Genomic DNA, 20663 nt, shown 5'->3' on the forward strand with positions numbered 1-20663 from the left:
GACACTTCCCTCTAGTGGCATTATTAAGGACTCGGGCTTTGCAGTAGGCAAGGTGTAATTGCAATATGACAAATGACACTTTAGGGACAATCTTGTAAATATTCTAGTTTTTTGTTTGGCTATTCTGTATTTTGTCTTATGACTTCCCACAGCAGACCCTGCTCGCCCATCATCGTGGGCATTTGGTAGCAAAAATGTAGTCTTAAATGTGCTTTTAAAAGAAAAGAGCAAAACCCCTCACAGTGGATTCTGGGTAATGTTTTGCAGCTTGACTTAATTTTAGTCTTCTGTTTCTTTAATTACCTATTCATAAAAATGCTTTTAAATTTGTAGACCTTATTTAATACTTTCAGGCGGAGTGCCTCATTTGAAATAAATAAATAAATTTTCATTTATTTTAGATAGTCCATGTGAAAGGCCTTAAGGATAATTAATGCAGGTCTCCTAAGACCCTGTAAGTGAGATGAAAGTGATCTCTGCAAATCTTCTGGAGTGATTTGTTTATAGAACTTCCCACGTCTGCTCAATCCTTCAGAGTCTAATAACTCCCCTTTTTAAAAACCTGTTTGGTAATTTGTGTTTAGCTACAAAAGGACTTGTTTGAAAAGAAGCAGTTTAATAATCTGCTCGGGAAATGATTTGGAGGAAGGCTACGGGTTTTGTTGGGTTTTTATTAGCGTTCGCTTTCTCTGATCAATCACGTAATTGTAAACTAGTGAAAAAAATTGAACTTCTGAGCTGCAGTGTCTATTAAAAAGTGGTGTTTTATTCAGAGTCTTGGGGATTCTCTGGATAAATGGCCAAAGAAATGACTTTTCCCCTGGTTGAAATCCTTCTGAACACAAATCCACTTGGCATTCCGTACTCAGTCTGGCATTCCTCACTCATCCAAAGCTCCATTGACATCAGTGGCAGTCTTGTGTCTGCAAGGAGTGCAGGGGTCATGCTCTCTTTTTAAAAAGGCAGAAGTCTATCAGACCCAGTCACATACGCATTAGAAAAATCTAATCTAAAATCCACGTGGAGTGAGATTAGATATGTTTAGTGAACTATGGTCTAGCATCCGTGTGGCATTTTAAGCCCTTGGCTAAGAATGAAGGCAGCGCTGTGGTTCTCCTTTTCTGCATCACATTCCTGCTCCTGACATGATTTGATGCTGCCATATCATTGTAGACTTTTTTTTTCATTAGAGCTTGTTTTGCTATAGGGCTGCTTAACGTTTTTCTCAAACGGCTTTTGCAAGGTTAAAAGAATGCGGCTTGGTAACAAGTTTGTGTCATTTTAAATATATACCTCCTAGTAAATAAGGAAGAGTCTGGCAATCAATCCCTTTTAGTATGTTATATGTTTCACCTGACAACTAAACCCTCTATTGATTAGCCATTACTTTGTTAGATAATCCCATGTCAGTAAAGCCACTGTAAAAATTAAACTCTTTAAAATGTTTTACCCTAGCAGCAGTGTGAAAATTGAAAACTTGTTCAGAATTACAGCCGGCTTTCACAAAGAGGGTAGCTTTCAGCAAACTGGTTTATGTTTGCATGTTTTATATGCAATATAAAAACATATTAAAGCACTCCAACGCAAAGCTATATGCCTCTGGCGTAGAACTAGGCTACCATTTCCAAGCGCTTCCTCTGCAAAGAAACCTCATGACAAGAAATGAGGGGAGACTTGAACAGGGTGGGGTCGAGCTAGAAAAGAGTCTTACCAGGGTCCCATTTGAAAGGTGAGCTGACAGAATTTTATCTTTCAAGAGATGGCTTTGAGGGTCTTTCCTGGAGCAGTAGCAGATTGGCCAAGCACCTCAAACACTGAAGGGAGCCAGAGTCTCTCAATTTGAGATAGTCTCGTCTTTCAGCTGAAACCCAGAACTTTGGCCTTGGTAGTACATAAATGAAAGGAAAATGAACGTCATATGGTGTGTTCATAAACTCGGTGTAAGTGCCTCAATTGCTAATGATTCAGTGTCTTCAACTTTTTACGTTGATTTAAAAGAATACCTAGATCACCCATGAAGTTTTAGCCTGAGACCTAGTTGAATGTGCCTTGTTAAGTCCTTGACCTTGAATGACCTTGTTGAGTCCATGGTACGCCCACGTCTTGAATGCTGCGTACAGATGTGGTCGCCTCATCTCAAAAAACGGTATCTTGGCATTGGTAATGGTTCAGAAAAGGGAAACAAAACTGATTAGGGGTTTGGAATGAGTGCAATATGAAGAGAGGTTAAAAAGACTGGACTTAGCTTAAAAAAGAGGAGACTCAGGGGAGAGATGATTGAGGTCTATAAAATCATGACAGGTATGGAGAAAAGTGAATGAGGAAAAGTTATTTACTTGTTTCCATAGCATAAGAACTAGGGGTCACCAAGTGAAATTAATAGGTAGCAGGTTTCAAACAAACAAAAGGGAGTTTTTCTTCACACAACACTAGGGATGTAATAGTGTGGTCTATTAACCAATAAGCAACAGCGTATCGGTTAATACTATAGACTACACACATTTCCCCCCTCCCCCACTTGCCAGTAAATATTTTAGCAGGTTGGCCAGCAGGCCGGCTCAGTCCTGGCTTGCGGTGGGTCTGGGACCTATCCCCGCTGCGGCTCTGCATTTAAAGCGTATTAGGAGCGAGGCATGAAGGCAGCCTGGTTCAGTTCCGGCTTGCGATGGGTCTGGGAGCACAGACCCTCCCCAGACAGGGGCTGCCACTTCCCTCCACTGCTGCCTCTGTATCAGAGGCAGCAGCCTGGGATGACAAGCAGCTTGTCTGCGAGAGGAGTTGGTTTTTAAAAGTGAGGAATTATATGGCTGTTTTATAATTTAGCACTGATATAGAGATTTATGCTGTCAAAGTACCGTGCTAACAGCGCTGTGAGGTACATAGTGATATTCCCATTTTATAGATGGACAAGCTGAGATCCAGGGAAATTTGTTGACTGTTATCCAAAACCACAGGGAGTCACTTGGACTGGAAATTCTGGTGTTTCCCTGTCTCTCCTATGTGAATAAAAATAATGGGAGTTTGCAATGCTCTGGAATAAGTGTCCTTTATTTATACATGGTCATGCCCACTAGGGGTTCTCTGTGGTTATAATGGAGGTCTCCCTTCCTGCTGAGCAGTTCTAGTTTTTAGATTCTTCTCTGTGGACTCAACATGGAGTGTTGCTGATTTTTGTATTCAATCCATTCTTTCCTGTCCCCGTAGTTATGAGGTGGTTATGGGGTAAAACATTATTATAAGGCTGGGTTTTGAAAAGGAGGCTTGTTCAGCAGGTTTGTGTACTTTGCTTGGAAGTGAGGGGATTACACCACGACTAAGGAGCTGGGTTCAAATCCTGATTCTGCCACCGACTTCCTTTTGCATCCTGGGCAAATTATTTAATCTCTCTCTCATGAGTTCCTATTTACAAATGGGAACTAAATTTGGGGATGGGGAGGAGTTGTCTGTTTAGATAGGGCCATTTAGATAGGGTCTTTTAATTATGTACCTAGCACTTAATTTATGAATTGCCTAGTAATACAGTCTATTGTGTGTTGCCATATATAATAATGGATTTGTAAAATGGGGGGAAATCAGAGTGGAAGAGATGCACGTATAAAACACTACAAATGCAACTGAAAACAATGGAAAACCAGGTGAGTTTAAAAAAAAAAAAAAAAAGCTCAGTCGTGAAAAATGGGGAAACAAAGCATGTGCATGTCCCTTTTTTTTCTTCTCCCTCTCAAGTTCCAGACTGAAATTAGTAAATGCTGATGCTTATACAATGAGATTCTGGCTGGAGTAGTGCATAGAGCGAAAAAGTACTGTCCAGATTTCCTCCTGACAGTTAGGTCAGTGCATCTAAACCATGATTTATAATGTATTTATTCATTCTGACCCCTCTCCTGAGTAGGAAGTGCTAAACATGACAAAGTGGTGGGTTTATGACGTGGGCAAATGTCTGCAAGGTTGTTTGCTTGTGACTTTGTCCTAGTTTGAATCTAGTCACTCTAGTCTGTCCCACCCACTGCTGAAAGACCTAGTTGGTTACTCCACAGAGCCATTTGGAAGGAGTTGTGTTCTCTCCCACCCATCCATTTCTTCTTTTGGATCCAGCATTAGAAACTGCTGAATTCTGTCCATACGCTAACCCTTGGCCATTCTCAACAGATATCAGTGTTGTGACTTGTAAGGAGAGCTGGATGATCCAGGCTGTTCTGCATTCCTGTACTTTAAGCTTCTACTTAAATAAGAATATATCCAGGCAAGATGGGGGAAAGGGATGTTTTATCCCACATGCACCCTGTATCGATTTATTTTATAAACTAGTTTGAATGGGATTTGAAACTCCATTTCACCTTGTTTTCCTCTTTTGTTTAGGAGAGAGAAATGATTCAGAAATGTAGTAGAATGGCTTCGCTGAGTTGTTAGAGTATCTTGCACCAAAAGTCGGATGCCTTGCAGCAAATTGTGTGCCTCTGAGAATTTTTTTTCTCTTTCCACAGACCTATAACAGCTGTGCCAGACTGTGCTTAAACCAAGAAACAGTATGTCTAGCAAGCACTGCTATGAAGGCTGAAAATTGTGTGGCCAAAGTAAGTAATGTTGTGGTTTTGTTCCTTTGTGTCAACTTTGAGCCGTATGTTGGGTTTTTTTCAAAAACTAATTTTTACTGTTCTTTCAACAAAGTACAAATAGTGTGTGCAGGCCTTCTATCTTTCACAGGTATCCCATAGGCTGACCTGGTAGTGTGCTGCAATCCCCAGTCTGCGATAAATGGAGGTACGGGTCCCCAGCTAACCAGATCAACAGGCTAATGTCCTGCAGAAGCAGGATCTGCTCCCCTTGTGCTATCGTGTCCCGTGCCCTCTGCAGCTCAGTACTCAGAGATACATGAGCCTATGCCGGATGGAGGCTCTTTGCACCATGAGGCCTTGATGGGTCAAGAAGAAATACAGAAAGAACATTGAAGGGAGAAACCCTGTAATTAAAGGAACAAACCTTACACCTTACTTGGAGGGAAGGGAAAAGGAGAAAATGGGAAGAAAAAGTGAATACGTTCATTTTCATATCGCTGCACCAATTAATGCACATTGGTAGGGAAATATAATAACTGGGGATGGGGGTGAGAAGTAAAATGTCAGCAACCACCCAGCTCTCTGTTCGCTTTCCCTAAAGCTAAGTGTACCTAGTATAAAATCGGATGTATACATGCGTGATTATCTGTGAGCAGGAAGCACGCCAGCCATGACGCTGTGAGTACAAAAAGGGCTGCGCGGGGCCTTGGTCAGCCTTGCATGAACTCCATAATTCTGTTGGAAAGAAGTTCAGTGGGCAGGCAAGACAGATCAGTGCAGGCAGCCATCTGTTACTGAAGTCAGCTGGCACTTTGTTGCTCTTCTGTCTTGATAAAGTGACCGGTAGGAAGCTTGCGCCCTCTTCTGACTGCTTACTCCCGGGATCTTCTTGGGATTTGCTTTTCTCAGAGTTCGCTCTGAATGGCTATTAAGTCTGCCCTGCCTATTCAGGAGCCACCTTTCTGTGAAGGTGCTCCAGTGGGAAGGTGGCTATTCCATCTGTAAACTTTTCCATTGCACGAATGTTCGCTTCATGCAGCTCACAAGAGACACACGCGTGGCATGCCGTCACCCTATGAAAGGCACAGCCTCCTGGAAGCGACCGATCCCAGCCTGACGTGCAGCCGCTTGTCGCTTGCTGCCCGGTTAACCTCTTTGCAGATCGAGATGTACAGTATTGCCTGCTGCCACCTGCTGTTATGCCCATTGTTCCTCAAAGCGGGTAAAACGTTCCTGACAGGGTGCCCGAGTACATGATTTGCAGCCCCTAGACAAACCTTGGGGTCGTGAAACCCTTCACACGCATCCTACAATTGACAGTGTACATCTACTACCACCTACCAAGCAACAGCGGCTTTGGACCTGGTCATCTGAGTTTTGAGGAAGGGAAGTGGTAGAAGTACAAGTCTTGACTTCATTTGTGCCCCCCTCTGAATTGAAATTGCCCCTTCAAAATGATAGGGACCCAAAAAAAATCCCTCCTTGAAAAAAATCTTTCGGTGGGCTACTGACAAGCAACAAGGAGAGAGAGGTAGAGACTGCAAGACTCGTACAGGTGGACTTGAATTTTGGCCCCAGACATGGAAAAGCACAGGTTTTAATACTGCATCTCCATCATACAAGCACCATGGAGATGGAGTGTTTATATAGTTTTTCATTAGTACTTGTTTTCCCGTAGTAGTGGTTTCTGTTGCTTGATGGGTGACTGTTGCTGTTTTGTAGTTACAAAACACAGGGAATTTGGCTTTCTGAGGACCACTCACACTAGAGTAGTTGACTAATCGACTACCCGATAAGCCTAGGGTTATCAGGTAGTCGAGTTGACTACTAGCATTCCCCCCTCCCCTCCTGCTGCCTCTGTGTCAGATCAAATCTACCCATGGTGGGTCCAGGCTACTTGCGGGCACAGGCTGTTCCAGCAGCAGCCTCTCTCCTCTGGGACCCTCTGCAGATGGGCTGCTGCTGCAAAGCACCCCCAACCATAGTGGCTGGGAGCTGGGCCCTCCCGTGGACAGAGGCTGCTGCCAGCTGGGCAGACGGCCTGGCTTTCGCCAGGACCATACCCCACTGCAGCGCTGCAGTTTAAAAGGCAGTAAAAGCTGGGCAGCCTCCCCCTAGCTACTACTGCCTTTTAAATTGCAGGGGAGTTTGGTCCCGGCGCGAGCTGGGACTGAGCCAGCTGCCTTCCCCGATCAACTATAGTCGATACAAATTCTATCGACTAGTCGTAAAAATAACCCTGATTTTAACATCCCTAACTCACATACCCGGTGTCTCAAAGACCTTCATAAATTCCCCGACCTCTTCAGATTCCGAGTCTGAGTGTAGAACAAGCTCTAATTCAGAACAGTTCACCTAACAACAAGGTTTGCTTGGCAGAGAAGGTGTTTGCCTGCGCTGCTGTTGTCATGTGCTCCGTTATCTGCGGGAGATGCACTAGCTGCAAAGGCAGAATGTGAGTGCGCTATGGGCATACTGGGTCATCACAGTTAAGTACACCTTAACTCTGTATTTCTTTGTTTTCCATGGTTTGAACTTGACTCTCTGGAAGGGCCCAAAATGCAACCGGGCAGCTTTTGCACAGTCTCAACAAAGGCTTTTGTCAATGAATTTGCTAGGTTTTTTTTAAGAGAAAATAAGTGATGTCAGAGTTAGTGATCATTTAGGCAGTTATTGTTCGAGTTCCACTGACATACACTGTAGCTAGGCAATTACAAAAAAGCTAGCATTTAGATAGCCCTTTTCATCAGTAGATCCCCATTTTAAACAGGTGATAAACTGAGGCACAGGAAGTGACTTGCTCAAGGCCACTCTGGAGGCCAGTGGCATAGCCAACAGCGGTGGTTTCCCCGTTAAGCCACATGGTAGCTACGGGACTCCTCAATGGTCTTCCACCCTCCTGTATGTTTTGTGGTATGGGGATAATGACCATGCTTTGAATTAGCACTGTGTGGCCGCTAACAGGCCCAGGGAGAGAGATCTCCTACACAGTCTGTGTCACAGGATCTTGACTGTTTTATAACAGGGTTGTCACAGTAACTTTAAACAGGAGAGAGAAAACAAGTGTCACTCTCCCCATGTCCGTGTCCCGCCACCTCCCGCAACGTGTAGCACCCCTATGAGCACACGAACATTTTCAGCTCCTGGTCACCTTCCCGTTCCATTAGGCCATGAAAGAGTTCTGTAAAAGCCATTCTGACCCGAGCAGTTGGTCCTTTCTGTCTCCTGCCTGGCGCTGCTGCATACGCACACCAAGCCTGGCCTCTTATCTACACGAGCCAACCCCAGCTGGGCCCCATCCCCCTAGCTCCAGCCAGCTCACCCCTTCCAAACTGGACTGCTGATACTCTGGCCAGCCGCCCCACTGACACACGCCACTCCGCAGTGACATGGACCGTAACAGTTCACACCGTCATGGACGATCAGGGCTGGAAAGCCCTCAGGAGGCCATCTAATCCATCCCCTTGCCCAAAGCAGGACCAACCCCCGCTCAGTCATTCGTTTCAGATGGTTACATTTGCATCCGTCCCAGCTCCCGTGCAGAGGGGCACAGCGATTTCAAGAGGGGCAGCATACCCCATTTCCCAGCACACACGGAGGAGAAGGCTGAGGGGTCACAGGCCTCTACCTATACATCTGCAGCTTTCCCTGCCACCCCACCCATTTGTGTCCCTCCTCTTCTCCTGCTCCCCCTAAATCCCACCGTTTCCCCCTTACCTGAGCTCTCTGCCACTTTCCCTTTCCCTAGGACTCTCATTTATCTCCATCCCCAAAATAGCCCCATTCCTCTCTGCAGACCCTACCTCCACCCGTCTTCTCACCGACTCGTCCACCCCATCACCCTGCCCCACCCAGTGAGCATTCACATACGTGACACGTTTCCTTTTCAGAATAGGTTGAGCACTTTCTGAATTAGCTGCTCTACTCCGATTATATTTCCCAAAAAACCCAACCAACCACCCACCCACAAAAACACCCTTGACACAGATTGGTTTTCCCCACACGTTAACAGTTCATTCTCAGCTTTCTCCTCAGGGTAGTTATAAGGTAGTTTCAGAGGTTATAAGAACATAAGAATGGCCGGACTGGGTCAGACCAAAGGTCCATCCAGCCCAGTGTCCTGTCTGCCCACAGCGGCCAAAGCCAGATGCCCCAGAGGCAGTGAACAGAACCCGGAATCCTCAAGTGATCCCTCCCCTGTCAGCCATTCCCAGTCTCTGACAGAGGCTAGGGACACCATTCCTACCCATTTTGGCTAATATGTATTGATGGGCCTGTCCTCCATGAATCTATCTAATTCTTTTTTGAACCCTGTTAAAGTGCTGGTCGTCACACCATCCTCTGGCAAGGAGTTCCACAGGTTGACTGTGCGCTGCATGAAGAAAAACTTCCTTTGGTTTGTTTTAAACCTGCTAGCTATTAACTTCATGTAGTGACCCCTAGTACTTATGTCATGGGAACAAGCAAAGAACTTTTCTTTGTTCGCTTTCTCCACACCAGTCATGATTTTATAGACTTCTATCACATCCCTCCTCCCTCAGTCTCCTCTTTTCTAAACTGAAAATTCAGTCTTTTTAATCTCTTTTCATATGGGATCCATTCCAGACCCCAATTATTTTTGTTGCCCTTTTCTGACCCATTTCCAATGCCAAAGTTGCTTAGAATCTGCAAGCTTTATGAAATGCTGGAATCATTTTTCTAGGGGTATCTCCGCAACACATTGGCCACCTGGGCCAAAATTTGGGTCACTAATTCTACCTTGCAATCAATCCCACAAGACACTCAATGTCAGACCAATCCAGCATGTGGATTTTAGAGCACTTGAAACAGAAAAATCTTTTCAAACTTAACTAGCCCAGCTGGCTCTCTGCCATGATATTGGATGAAATTAATCATCTGCTGTATCCAGATTCGCCCCCCTCCCGTCGCACACAGGACAATCCTGAAAGGACAGGAGGCTATGGGAGGTGTGTGTGGCCCCTTCCTCTCCAAGTCTTGGTCTCAACTGAATTGAGAATGCCCCCTGGAGGCGAATGAGCCTGAAACAAATCACTCGGAGGTGTGCACTGCACTGTTCCTATGAGGGGGTGTTCCTCTCCTCCCTCCCCAGTGCTTGAGAAATTGGCGATGTGCATCAAGCATGCTGGTTCTTAGCTCCTCGCTGCATTCGCAGCAGTGTGTTCGCGGTGCCTGCTTACAACTTGCCTGTTCTTGGCTTCCCCAGCTGCTGAGTCGCATGCAGGACTCAGGCCCCTTCAGAGGAAAGCGGCAGCCCCCCCGATCCTCGCTCACATGGATAAGGGCTCTGACCCCCTCTTGCAGGACAAGGCCCCCCAAATTCCACAATGGGGGATTGATAGGCAGTCAGACACCCCCAGAGAGACAGGGCCCCACAGATCCCAGATCATATGAAGAAGGGTGATAGAAATGTAGCCGTGTTAGTCTGGTGTAGCTGAAACAAAACACAGGACTATGTAGCACTTTAAAGACTAACAAGATGGTTTATTAGGTGATGAGCTTTCGTGGGCCAGACCCACTTCCTCAGATCAAATAGTGGAAGAAATTTTCTGGAGAAGGGTGAGGGGACATACTACTATATAGGGACGGGGCACACAGATGGCAGAGCAGAGAGAGAGGCAAGACCCTTTTATTCTAGCTCATGCGCAGGGGTAAAGAAGGAAGGCCAGACCCTCCTCTAGAGACAGGTGGCACCCACCTCCAGATCCCAGCACATGCATGAAAGCGAGAGAGGGACTGGAACTCCCCAAGAGAGGAGGGGGGAATGTGGGGCTGACAGATGCCCTTGCTCCTGGTCTCCCTCCTGCCAGTCATAGCCATGTCCCCCTCCCACTCGTCCAACCCTTGATCCCCCACCCCTCCCAGCTGGCATCCACATGCCTATTTTTTTCCCCAAAAGTTTAAAAAACAACATAAAAGGCTGCATTGGGCATTGCACCTTTAGATCATCCCCGGTTTCAGCCCTTAGTGAGACGCTGGCTGGGTGAGTCAGGGTCCAATGACAAGCGCTTAGTGCCTCAATTTACCCACCTGGGGCGAGACATCCCCAGAGACAGCCTACAGAGCCTAGCGGCTCCTGTCTGCATACTCAGTGCAAGCCAGCCGTTCACAGGCCTTAGGTGTGTGCCTATAAGGGGAGCTGAGTTCTGGCGAGTGGGCGGCACACTCTCTGTGCTGTAACCTTCGTGCAGTAGAGACCTTGGGGGGTGATCTCAGGTCTGGTTTGATACCTGTCTGAGCGCAACAGTAGTTTGGTGAAATCCAGAAAACCATTGGCGGCAGCGTGGGGTGCGGAGGAGAAGGGGGAGCGTGTGGAGATCATGTCTCAGGAATCTCTCAGTCAAATGACCCAGGCACACCGGAATTCAGAGCACTTGGAGTCAGGCTTTAAAGAGAGAGCTGATCTTGAGCTCTAAGAGCAGGAGACCTGTTGGTCCAACTCCACAGTGATCCAGTTAGCAATATAGCGGTAACTGCCTGGGTAAATGGAGCAACTGTTCAGTGCGCTCAGGGTGAAGGACTTTCGGGGACCTCAGGGGCCCATAGGCCGTGTGCTAGCTCTCAGCACGGACGTGGATGTCATCCTCCATGATTGATACGGCTCATAGCCGGGGTGTTACGCCGCGTTCCACCGAAAGGGGAATGTTGGCAAGGGCGCGCGGGGTCCTGCGTGTCAGCACTCCGTGTCTAACGTCCGACAGGGCTTTTAACTTCTGTTTAGACAACCCGCGGGGAAAGCTGGGGGGGATTAACATCTGATTCCGAGGCCTGCGCCTTTCCCAGGATGCGAGTCAGACTCGCGCCCTGGGCTCCACATCCCAATCAGAATTCAGTCTGTCGTGCTCTGGCATTCATGTTGTATCCTGCTTTTGCACCGTTCAAGGGAAAGGGGGCTTGTGCGCCCCTGCGGCCAAACTCGGCCTTGTTTGCTGGGTGTGCACTTGATGATTTTTTATCTGTACAGAGGCTGATGCATCGTTTCACCTAAGCCTGCAGGTAGAGTGACTTGCACGTCCCAAAGAAGCTTTTATTTGCCACTGTCCAGCAAAATCTGTCTCTGTGCTGCCTTTTTCCATTGTAATTGACTAGCCTCGTCCTCGCTCTTCTTCCTAACTCAGAGGAAAACAAAGGAATATTTTTAATTAAATCTTTTTGAAGTGTGAGGCCCTGCTGCATAGGGATACCATCGCTAGGCGGAGGTGTGCTGTCTGGTGTGTTTTCAGACCTAGGATACTCTGTGTTCGGCTTGCTGTCAGTACTTGATAATCCATCGGTTGAGAAGGACCCCTGATCGGTTTGGACAATGAAATGCTCTGGATCTTACCTAAAGGAGTTCGTTTTACTCTTCAAGCAGATTAGCCACTAGTGATTTTACTGATGCTGAGATTCTACTACAGGTGGGACCTCCGTGGTCCAGCACCCTCCGTTCCTGAGCAGTCCCAAACAAGGGAGTTTGTCGGACCTGGGGGAGTCAGGCCTCCAGCTCTCCTGGGGCTCCCTTCCTGGCTGCTGCCCCAGGCCACCTGCCGGGCTTTGCTGACCCCACTCTCGGGGCTCTACTCCCAGCCACCTGGACCCATAGACTGCTGGCCCCACACCTGGGGCTCTGCTTCCAGCCACCTGTCCCCAAGCAGGACAGCAGCCGCTCCTAGGGCTCTGCTCCTGGGACTCTCTTCCCATTGCTGAATAGGCTCCTTATTGGCAGGAGACTGGCCCTACAGGCTGCCGGCCCACCAGACCGGCTCCACTCCTAACCCCTCTCAACCTCTGGTCCAGGGGCTCTCCAGTCCAGCAACAGCTATGGTCCTGCTGAACCACAGACGTTGCCGGACCAGCGAGTCCCAGAGCATAGAAGTTCAGCCTGTACTGTCCTCTGTCCTGCTTTTTTGGTATGAATTTGTCTTCTGAAACGCCGTCATGTAGGAACTTGGCCCTACTTGAATGCAATAACTTACACCAAGAACAGACGTGGTCTTTTTCTTTAACCACACTTTCGAAAACAGAACGCTAACGGTGGATAAATCACACTAGAATGTTTGTTGGTTTAATGTAACACATTCTCCGTATGTAGCTGTGTTGCCTACATCGTTTGTGATTTTACATCTCCACTGACCTTTGGCATCCTCCCCTCTGCCCTTCACCACATTGCACAGAGATGGTGGGGAGTCAGATGCATTTTTTGCAAAGGATATGTTTTTAGTCCCAGCTTAGGCCATAACCTGATTGTGATTGTGAGACGCTGCCTTGCCCTGGCCCGCTTATGCTGCTGCTACTGGTACCCTCCCCAGGAGTTAGTGATCTCTGGCAAAATAAGCAAAGACCTGGCATGAGCTGCAGCTCCCAGGACGGGGGTTGATTTTGAATGAGGTTTATTGAAAGCTGACCACAGGAGCTTGTTCCTATTGCTCCTTCCATATTTTGTAAGCCAGCGTCTCCAAGCCAGATAGTGATGTTGTCATGGGCTTCACCCTCTCCTAGTAAGATGTACGTTAAAAATCCCCTGATGAGGCATGCCGCTGTGTTTCCCAGGATGTGCTTGGCTATGCAAATAAGGTTCTCAGCATGGTTCCACGTCCTGTCTCGCTTTCTGCTGGTGACCTTCACCCCTTGTCTCCACCTTTGCTCATCTGCTTGTCCCTGTGACTCAGAGGTGAGCCGGGTTAGTCTGGCTCTTCTGACTTCTGCCAGCTACTCACTCAGAATGGTCCACAATCTCCTGACTGCCCCTTTACTCTAGATGGTGCATTTCCTTCTCGCCACAGGAAGGCCTTGTCTTGTAACCTCATAAACTGGACCTCAGAAGACCCAGCTCTCTAGGCCTGCTAGATTGTCCCCCTATCCTCCCTGCTCATGGGAAGGGTTCTTTTAATAAAGGATTGACTTGTACGTTGATCCCATAAAGTTCAGTTCCACCGGCAACCCATTTTTCTGTATACAGTTGGCAATTCCTGTGCTGTAACTGATCTGCAGCTTGCTCGACCGGAGACGTATGTGCTATATCGAGTGTCAACTCTGTTTCATAGCCCATGTGATGGTACCTCTTCCTCCCTAGCTTCCTAGAACATTCATCCCTTCAAGGTGGTGTGGTTTTTTTTGTTTTGTTTTGCTTTTTTTTAAGAACCTTAGCATGCATGGTAGTGGTACAAGGGACTAAGTGTCAGGATTCCTGCAGGCTCTTTCCAGCTCTGCCATTGTTTCTCTGAGGCCTGGGGAAAAACACGTCACCGTCTCAGTTTACCCCTCTCTCAAATGGGGCTTCTTGCTTATAGTTTGGATGCCGTTTTTCACCTCTGTCATTAACTGGTATGGTCCTCAGCAAGTCACTTGGCCTCTCTGTGCTAGACTCCCTCTATAATATCGGGATGACGGGTGCTTCCTGGCTTGCAAATATGTTGCTGACGATTGATTAATGTTCAGACAGTGCTTTGTACATGTAACGAGCATCATAAAGATCTCAGTAGTTTAGACCTTGGGATAGCAAGAAATTCAGAGATGCTTGTAAAAGCTTTGATGAGATCGTGCTCTTCTTTTCATAATCATGTGTCCGCCTGGGGTTTTTACCATAACTTAGCGTTTCCTCCCTTTTGCAAGGTCCAGGCACAATTCTTGCTGCAGCTGCCCTCTAGTCTAATAATCTCTTTGCAAATCACCAACAGGAGTGTGTGAGATTCTCCTACACACGCCCATTCTCCAGATTTTGATAGACTTGTTTTATTTATTTGCAAAATTATATCCGCAGGAAACAAGCTGTTTAAATTCAGATTATGCTGAAGCAAAATGGTCCTAGTATGAGTAGCAACGTGCTGTTTTATGAGCACAGAGTCCCTTTTCTCATAACTGATTGATAGTAAATATTTTCCTGAAGAATTATTGCCAACCATGAACAGTGCAACTGTTTCACTTTTTTTGCCCTGCTACTTGCTGTACCAGCCATTGTCTGTAATTAAGATCTACAATTCACAATGCAGACGTTTGCACTTCCTCTGGGTCTGAGCTATTTATAAGGCATTTCAGCTGTTCAGAGTTTCTTTTGAGTGTTAAACTACAAGTTAACTGGCTTCTTTAGTCGCCAGTGATGCAAACACTGTCAGGCAGTCTCCTCTTTTACCCCTCCTCCGACTCCCCCCAAAACCCTTTTCTGTCAGCAAAGCTATGTATCAAATAAGAATTTAAAGTGCCTTTTTGAATAGTCTTTGAGAAACGTTGAACCACTACACGAATAGAATACTCAAAAATCACCTTTCAGTCAAGGATCTCTGAATGCCTTACAATTGGGAACTAACCGTATCCTTGCAGGTGGGAGGGCGAATGGAAGAGTTTCACCTTAAAATAATTTCCGAGGTCCAGTCATCGCTTTGGGTGTGGCTCACTGGTTTGAGCATCGATTCTGAAACCTCTAGAATTAGAAGTTCCAAATGTGTTACCATCAGCTCAGCTCATCTTTCCTAGAGGGAGAGAAACTGAGTCTTCTGTTGTAAACTGTTGCGTCGCCTTCATGAGATCTCAGAAATTGAGCTTCTGCCTTCTCTTCTTTCCTACGTTGGAGGCATTGGCAGCGAGAATATGAACTTGCTCTGGTATCCTTGGTCACGGTGGTTCAGCATGATTTGCACTGGTGGTTTTCACCCCTCCACCCCAGAAGTGGCTGTAGGCACATTGGATTCGAGAGTTCCGCTCTCCTGAACGAGGGTTGCAGTCTTGGGCCTGTGGTGTAAAAGTGCTGTTGGGTCTGTGAGGCTAGAAACGTCAAAGATTGTAAGTACCGATCGGAGCGTTTTCGACCCGAGATGGCTGGAGAGGCAGACAGAACGGTCACAAGAAGCAGTGTCATTTCCGAGGCGCTCGCTCCGGGGCAGTGCCAAGGAAGGGACTGCCACCACAGATGGCACGAATGGTCTGTGCCAACATGGCAGCCTCGACTCGACTTTTCTCAGTATGAGACCACGTTTCAGACTTTGGAAACCACAAAAACTCTCCATGAATGTTTACAGCATGGACGTGTGACTGGCCTGCTTTGATTGCCACCCAGGGCAGGGACACCACTAGATACATTGGAATCGGGTGCTTCAGAAGCTAAAATTGCTTCTGATTTTAATCGCAGCAAAGGAGCTAATCCGGTTGAGCCAGTCTTGGGGAGCCGGCTCTAGATTCGTGTGGAGGAGGCTCCAGAGTGTCATCTCTGCTGGGAGGGGACAGGGAAGAGAAATAGTCGAAGCAAGTCCGTCATGGAGCATGTACTGCAGCACTGCCCACTGGTGCATGCCGGATCACCCGCACACAGAGATCACATGGCTCCTCCAAAAGTCAAACGATCAATTCGCCTCGTTTTGGCTCTGTACTTAATGCACAAACAGTGCGATCTGCAGGGCTGTAATTGCATTGTTAGGGCCAAGGAACAAGCCTGTGCCTTTTCAGCAGACAGCTGGCAGGGAAAAAGGCATGTTGTTAGGAAAGAGAGAGGCAAGGCAAATAAAATTACTGCTAACGCTCAGAGATCGGCAGGAGTCCTACTTGCCTAATCTTACCGGTGGGAGCAAGCGGCTGTTGTAATCCAATTATAGCAGCATAAGCAATTTGTTAGACACTCCGCATAATGTAACAATTTCCCAATAAACTCTGACTTGTAATAACGTCGGCAAGAGCCCACATAAATCTGCCCGAATGGTGGGGGCTGGAGTGTTCGGCTGGGGGCTTGTAATTTGTGCCATCAGCACGTTTTGCAGAGAATGGTCTGGTGCAGTCTTTCAGTGCAGGAATTTTAAGAAAAGAGCATAGCACGCCCCTCCAAGAGAGAGCCGTTCGGAGGGGGCAGGAAATTAAAGGCCAAACAAAGCAGGGATTTGGCTCGTTGAGAGAGGAGGAAGAATTAACCTCAAGGTAAACTCTGCCACCATTCTCAAGATGTTTAAAATATCAATTTTTTAATAAAAATGCCAACTCTCTGTACATTTCAGCAAGAGAAATGAGGGGAAGCTCGCTTTCCAACACTTTGGGAAGGAGAAATAATCCTCCTTGTATAAAATCTACTTACATATAAAAAGCATAATTGTTGGCAGGGGGCTCTGCATTGTGCAAGACACAAAGGAATTCAGTTCCTGACCCGAGCGGTTCGTAAGCTTCAGAGGCAAATAGCTAAACCTGCCCTGGGAGCCAGTTTCCTTTTTGTCTCCTTTTCTGCAGTTTCAAGCTCACCTCATGGATGTTGGCACAGCCTCTTGGCAATCAGCCGAGGGATACAATGAAGGTCTAGAACTAGTCACTTCGAATTTACCCCAGTGGATGTAACTTTTTTGGCACAATGATGAACAAGTCCCCTCTGCTTCACCCAGGTCTACACAAAGATCTAATTTAGATATTTATTTAAATGTAAAAATCAGTCGGCTGTGCCCTGCCCATCATTCCTAGGGCATAGGGAGAGCTGCAGGATGGCAGGCACCAGTTTGGAGTTTATATTTAGCATGGTTTAAGCGATCATGTACTTTTGTTAATCTCCCTATTTAGCATTTCCCTGTACTAAGATACAATAAGCAGCAGCCAGAACAATATAAATCCCTTGCTAGAGAGAAGACACTCTATATATACAACGTAGATGTCAAATGGTCCTGGACTTGATACCCTCCGTATAAAAATAATGCCTGACTTACCACCACTAACCATACTTCATTTATTCATTTAGCTGGAGAGTCCTTGGAGGCTCAGTGGGAAATAACATTTTCTGCACTGACTGACTCATTCCCAAATTGGAGCAGCACGATACTTTTCGGTAGGAAAAGTAGTTCCCAGCGACTTCTGAGATCAGGTCTCTGCGTCGGATCATCTAGGAACCCGCTAGCAGTCCCTGTGTTTTGACTCTGTTGACCTTCAGGGAACTGCATGGATTCCTCTGTTTACCAAAATCCAAATCTTTCACCTTGTATGCTGCCTATGCCATCACAGACACCCCAGCCTTGCCTCCGCGCACCCCTTTGTCGTACTGGCGAATGAGATTTCCCTTGTGCTCGTCTTTGTGATGGGCTTAGTTCGGTGTCAGTTGCAAAGTAGCCAGGGAGCTGTGCAATCAGGCTTGTGTGTAGATGCACTGAATGTCCTGCCCTTCCTAAGGTGTCCGCTAGCCTGCCATTGCACCCCAAAGTCCCAAGCTAAGTGCAGCCGGACAGCCCATGGCCAGGAGGAGGACTCCCACCCCCATTTCCTTTCAGCGTCGGTGTTAAAAAAGCATGTTTTGAAAGGGCAGATAGACTCTTTTCTTTTTTTTTTTTTTTTCCAAAAGCTGCATCAATAAGCTGCAGTGTTCCTAATAAAGCCACTCAGTGTCTAGGTTTAACTAATGGCTGATTTTCATGGCTTTGACAGTGAGCGGTGTGAGTTATTTTCTCCTGATATTGTAAAAATAATGAGAGCAAATTAGAACAATCAGTTTACACAGATAGCTCCTGATTGGAGGTGATGGGCAATATGGCAGCGGGTAATCCATCTTCGGGCTCCTGTCACATTAACTTCAGCAGTGTGGAAAAGATCAGGCGGAGCAAAGCGGAATCCTGCCCAATCAGAACATCGAAATTAATGAGAAGAGCATTGTTCTGTGATCAACCTTTTAATTAGCAAGACTGGCGATGAAGGGAGTGATGAAGCTGGCAGCACAGCTGCACAATGCAGGCATGTTTTCCGGGAGGGGGGAGGGAAAAACATGGGTTTTAAATTATCCCTTCTGTGCTCCCTGCACACCAGCAGCGTGTCTCCCATTCTAAACCCCTTTACAGATCTTAACAGACAAACAGCCCCATCCAGGCGAGCATTGCAAAGCATGGCTATTACCAACGAGTAGTTCAGTACCAGGTGAGGGTTAAAAAAAAAATAGAAATCTCATTGGTTACGTATTGGATTTCCAGTGTCACTCTGTTTCTCATCAGGAGGGGCAGGGTGGATAAAGTGCTAGCAAGGGTCAGCCTATTGCACCCTTCCTCTTTGGGTTCCCTTTCAAATCAGATTCCCGAGTGAAGAGTGTTACTCTGATTCTGTCGCTTTCAGTAGTCTCAGAGTGGGAGTCGGACACCGCGTTAATTTCCTCATGCGCTCTTGTTCTCCCTTGCACCTGCGTATTTTGTTCCGCTGTTGTCACTTTACAGTGTGAAATTATCATTAAAGGGGTTTGACTTAATTTCATTTGTAAGAGGAGAGGGTCAATGTGATATTTTATGTATAGGGAAGAGAGAAACTCAACATGGTTCTGACGCGCATGCTAAAAATCAAAACTAAATGGAGTTATTCAGACTCCAGAGTTGACTTTCACAAACAGGGGGAAAGTGTAATCTTGGGGAGAGAGTGATTCAGAGGAGCATGTTTCTGAGGAGCAGGAAGGATGAGAAAAATGTAACATGAAGCAGCAGATCTCTAGTACTGTGCCTTCTCTTTGCCTAATATCTGCATAATGTTTTCAGACACTCTTTTACTCTTTACAGATCGCCTCTGAAGAAGGCCTAATATTGAAAAAGCAATGCCAATGTTTCTGTTTCCTGCTTTCAGTGCCTGTACTAATTGTCTTTTGATTTTCAGCCAAGATATTTATGAAGTAGCTCCCCATTTCTGCACAGTCTGATCCAGATACTCTACTAGAATTGCTTTGAGGATTTCTTGGGAGAATGTAAACTAAAAGGATGAACCAGAGCCCTGTATGTGTTCTGCTTTACAAAAGCCCCCTCTTACTGCTGTGTCAAAATACACCCATTGATGGGGGTAAAGCTTGTTTAGACATAGACAATAGCTGATAAGAGGCACCAAATGAAAGCTTTATTATATACTAGGCAAACCGCTAGCTCTTTAGTTACAATAGTACTTCTAGATCCTTCCGATACTTTGCCACATTTAAAGTAACTGAGATTATTTTTAAAGCAAGTGGAAGTTGGTATATTCTGCCACAGTATTATCCATGGCATTTCCTGGATATATTTCCTATATTATAACTTCACAACACAGTGCAAAAAGAAAACAAAGGCCTGTAGTTTTTAGGCTCTGTTGAGCAACTATGCTGTAGCTTCAATTTAATAGGGGTTCATAGTGTCACTTCTGATGAAAGTTTCCTGATATTTCCTTTTGTCTTCAGTTGCTTATCATTTTGCCAAATTTTCAGATGTGGGTTGAAATGTTATTTCTGGCTCATGCTGATTTTTTTCAGCCTGAGGCAGAGATAAAATGTAATGCACAGGATGAACGATGCTCATTTAATAAGCAGTATTCAATATTTTGTCTTATCATTGTTTAGGTTGTGGTCCCATGCTTTATTTACTGCACATTTATTCAAACCCTGCTCTGAAGTTAGAATTGTAATTTCCTTGTAGGTTTTCTATGAGGCTTATCACTATAGTATTTGAGTGCTTCACAAATGTTAATTAAATGCGTCTTTGCCACATTTTTGTGAGGTGAGGGGGTGAATTATCCCCATTTTACAGATAGGAATTGAGGCACAAAGAAATTAAAGTTTCCACTAATTTTGGGTCCCTGATTTGAGACCCTGATTTTTCAAAGTACTTATAGCGCACCACGTATGTTCCTATTGACTTCAGTTGTCATGTGAGTGGTTGGCATTTCTGCAAATTAGCGATGTTAGATACCAATTAATTGAATAGTTGTGTAACTGCATAAAATATTATCAGTTGCAAGACTATTTGACAGTCCCCAGGGGCAGGGCCAGCAGCCAGGGTGCTCCCATGCGCACTCTCAGGGAACCCCCTGCTACCTCGTGCTACTGCCTCTGTATCAGAGGCAGCATTGTGGGGTGGCAGGCAGGAGCTGGTCCATGAGGGGAGCCAGTTTAAAAACCAGCTCCCCGTGAAGACTGGCTCCTGCCTGCTGCCCTATTCTTCTGCCTCTAATACAGAGGCAGCAGTGTGGGGCAGCAGCAGCCCCTGTCTACGGGGGGCGGGGAAGAGCAAGAGAGGCAGCAGCGTGGTGGGGCGGAAAACGGGTTGTGTGAGCCAATATGTGTGGGGAGCTTGCTTGAAAGCCAGCTTCCTGTGTGTACCAGCTACTGCCTTCCCTCCATTGCTGCCTCTGATACAGAGGTAGCAAGTGGGGGGGGGGATGAGTGTAGTC

The 20663-nt window shown here is 46.4% G+C and overlaps 1 protein-coding gene across 12 annotated transcripts in view; it reads left to right on the forward strand.

Annotated features, from left to right (window-relative positions):
• Window positions 1-20663, forward strand: part of BTRC (beta-transducin repeat containing E3 ubiquitin protein ligase) — a 174000-nt gene that overhangs the window by 89857 nt on the left and 63480 nt on the right. For all 12 annotated transcript variants that reach the window (XM_075935605.2, XM_075935603.2, XM_075935608.2 and 9 more), the window contains one exon: window positions 4485-4574. In XM_075935605.2, the coding sequence (XP_075791720.1) occupies window positions 4485-4574 (90 nt within the window). The remainder of the gene's footprint in view (window positions 1-4484; window positions 4575-20663) is intronic.

This window comes from Pelodiscus sinensis, chromosome 8 (assembly GCF_052426305.1).
Source record: "Pelodiscus sinensis isolate ZL-2025 chromosome 8, ASM5242630v1, whole genome shotgun sequence".
NCBI classification, from domain to species: domain Eukaryota; kingdom Metazoa; phylum Chordata; order Testudines; family Trionychidae; genus Pelodiscus; species Pelodiscus sinensis.